Genomic DNA, 1,999 nt, shown 5'->3' with positions numbered 1-1,999 from the left:
GTGCTATTTTGTTGGTTTTCTAAAGAGGCTTAGTCTCTTTGTTTGGTTAAAACATGTTGACATGTAAGCAAATTGTTGTGGAATCTCCATCTCTGGAGATATTTAAGAGTAGGTTAGATAAATGTCTATCAGGGATGGTCTAGACAGTATTTGGTCCTGCCATGCGGGCAGGGGACTGGACTCGATGATCTCTCGAGGTCCCTTCCAGTCCTAGAATCTATGAATCTATAAAATGCAGCCTTTACACTAAATTTGGTTCTTTTTGCTAACTAGGAGGATACGTTATATCTATGCATATTTATTTAAAGCTGTATAATAGCTTAACATACATTTATTCAGATTCTTAATTTGTTCATTTTTTGGTTAGAAAACGAATGACGCATCACAACGTTACTAAATGATTTTTTTTTACTCATCATTCCTCATGCTACATTTGGATGGTAACTGAAATTCAATTCAAAATGCACAATAACAGCAATTTCAAATGGTTTTTAATAGCTAAAATAAAACTACCTCAAATGTACTGGATACATAAACTTATTTCTATCAACATGTTTTGTATTTAAAACAGATTTATTAAACAGAAGTATTAACGGTTAGTGAATTGAACTGATTGTTTACGGTCACTGTGTCCTTTAAAATTTTAGAATGAGTAGGTCTTATCCACTCGCATCTCATTTTTCTTTGTAGAGTGAAAAAGGAAAACAAGCTTTCCTGCTTTTTCAGCTCCCAATCTGTTTCTCAACTTTGAGAACCAGTCATTGAACTGAACTAGTCAAACTAAAATGAAGAAAGTATTGTCTTTGCACCTGCACAAAGGACTATTGCTGTCAAAAGTTGGTTTATCACTTTACAAAACTCTGGTTCGTAGCCAGTGACTTCCACCAGTTCAATGGTTTGATTTTTTTTTTTTTTTTTTTTTTTGAACTTTGGCAGCAGACTTGTAGTGCTTGAATATTGCTTTTAATTTAATTTAATTAATAGATGATAGTAAGTTTAGGCTTTAATAGGTGGTTATAATTTCAAATTTAATATTAAATACATTCATTTGTAAAGAGATTTAAATCCAGTTTTTAAAAAATCACTGATTTTTATGCACCCTGCAGGTAACTCTTTGAAATGCTGTCCTCTTATTTCATGTAACTAAATCACTGTTTTTGGCCCATATGATAGCATGAAATATATCACAGGAACAACAGCTTGTAAATGTGGGAAATCCAGTCAGATCCCTGGGCTAGAACAGGCAGCTGTCATACTTCATGTAGGCTTGCCATATTGAAAAAATAAATGTTACCTCCCTTCCTGTATGTAGGATACCAGGTCTACCATTTTATTCCATTCAGTTAGTCAGACTGGATTAGCACATAGTCAAACATCAATTACTGTGGAACATAGGTGTACACATTGGTGTCTTCAACCTTATACTATGAAACTATCTTTTGTTTTCCATTCTAGGTTCAGAGGCTGTAGCCATGAATAATAAAGGCTTTCGACGAGGGAGTTTCCAGAGCAGCACCAGTGATGAAGACATGGTGGAGATAGCAGGAGGAGCTCTGGATTTCTCCATCACAGATGATGATCCCCCGCTGGATAGAGAGATGTTGGGAGGTAATGCTCATGTTGCCGTCTCCATTAAATTCCTCATCACTAAAATCTTTATGTAGATAATTTCAGGTTAATATGTATTACTTCGTGTGACTGTAGCAAGAGCCAGTTTCTTGATGGAGTGCCCAGGTTGTGGTGTAAGGGCCATATGCTTTGCTGTGTCACTCCTATTGTGACCTCAACACAATTCTCTACACTGCACTATTTTCACCTGAGTGGCTTTCTGTACAGGCTGCTGTAGTACCATATAGCAACCAAGTGTGCACTCACCTGCTTCCATTGGCTTCTGTCACTATAAGTAAACAGTGATTGAATTAGGACTTGGGTGCAGCACAAAGTAGCCGAGTGTTTCTTTAAAAGAGAAGGTAAGAGAGACTACAGAAGGTAGACTAGT

At 36.4% G+C, this 1,999-nt stretch overlaps 1 protein-coding gene across 1 annotated transcript; it reads left to right on the top strand.

Annotated features, from left to right (window-relative positions):
• Positions 1-1,197: 1,197 nt before the first annotated feature.
• Positions 1,198-1,664, top strand: LOC135884083 (H(+)/Cl(-) exchange transporter 5-like). Its single transcript, XM_065411379.1, has one exon. The coding sequence runs from the start codon at positions 1,473-1,475 to the stop codon at positions 1,662-1,664; it is 192 nt and encodes a 63-aa protein (XP_065267451.1). The 5' UTR covers positions 1,198-1,472.
• Positions 1,665-1,999: the final 335 nt, after the last annotated feature.

The sequence above is a fragment of the Emys orbicularis genome, chromosome 9 (assembly GCF_028017835.1).
Source record: "Emys orbicularis isolate rEmyOrb1 chromosome 9, rEmyOrb1.hap1, whole genome shotgun sequence".
Lineage (NCBI taxonomy): Eukaryota > Metazoa > Chordata > Testudines > Emydidae > Emys > Emys orbicularis.
Note: the sequence above shows the minus strand (reverse complement) of the source record. Positions and strands in the feature narration are given on the sequence as shown.

Coding starts and splice junctions, on each gene's coding strand:
- LOC135884083 (XM_065411379.1), top strand. CDS start 1,473: ATGAATAATAAAGGCTTTCGACGAGGGAGTTTCCAGAGCAGCACCAGT.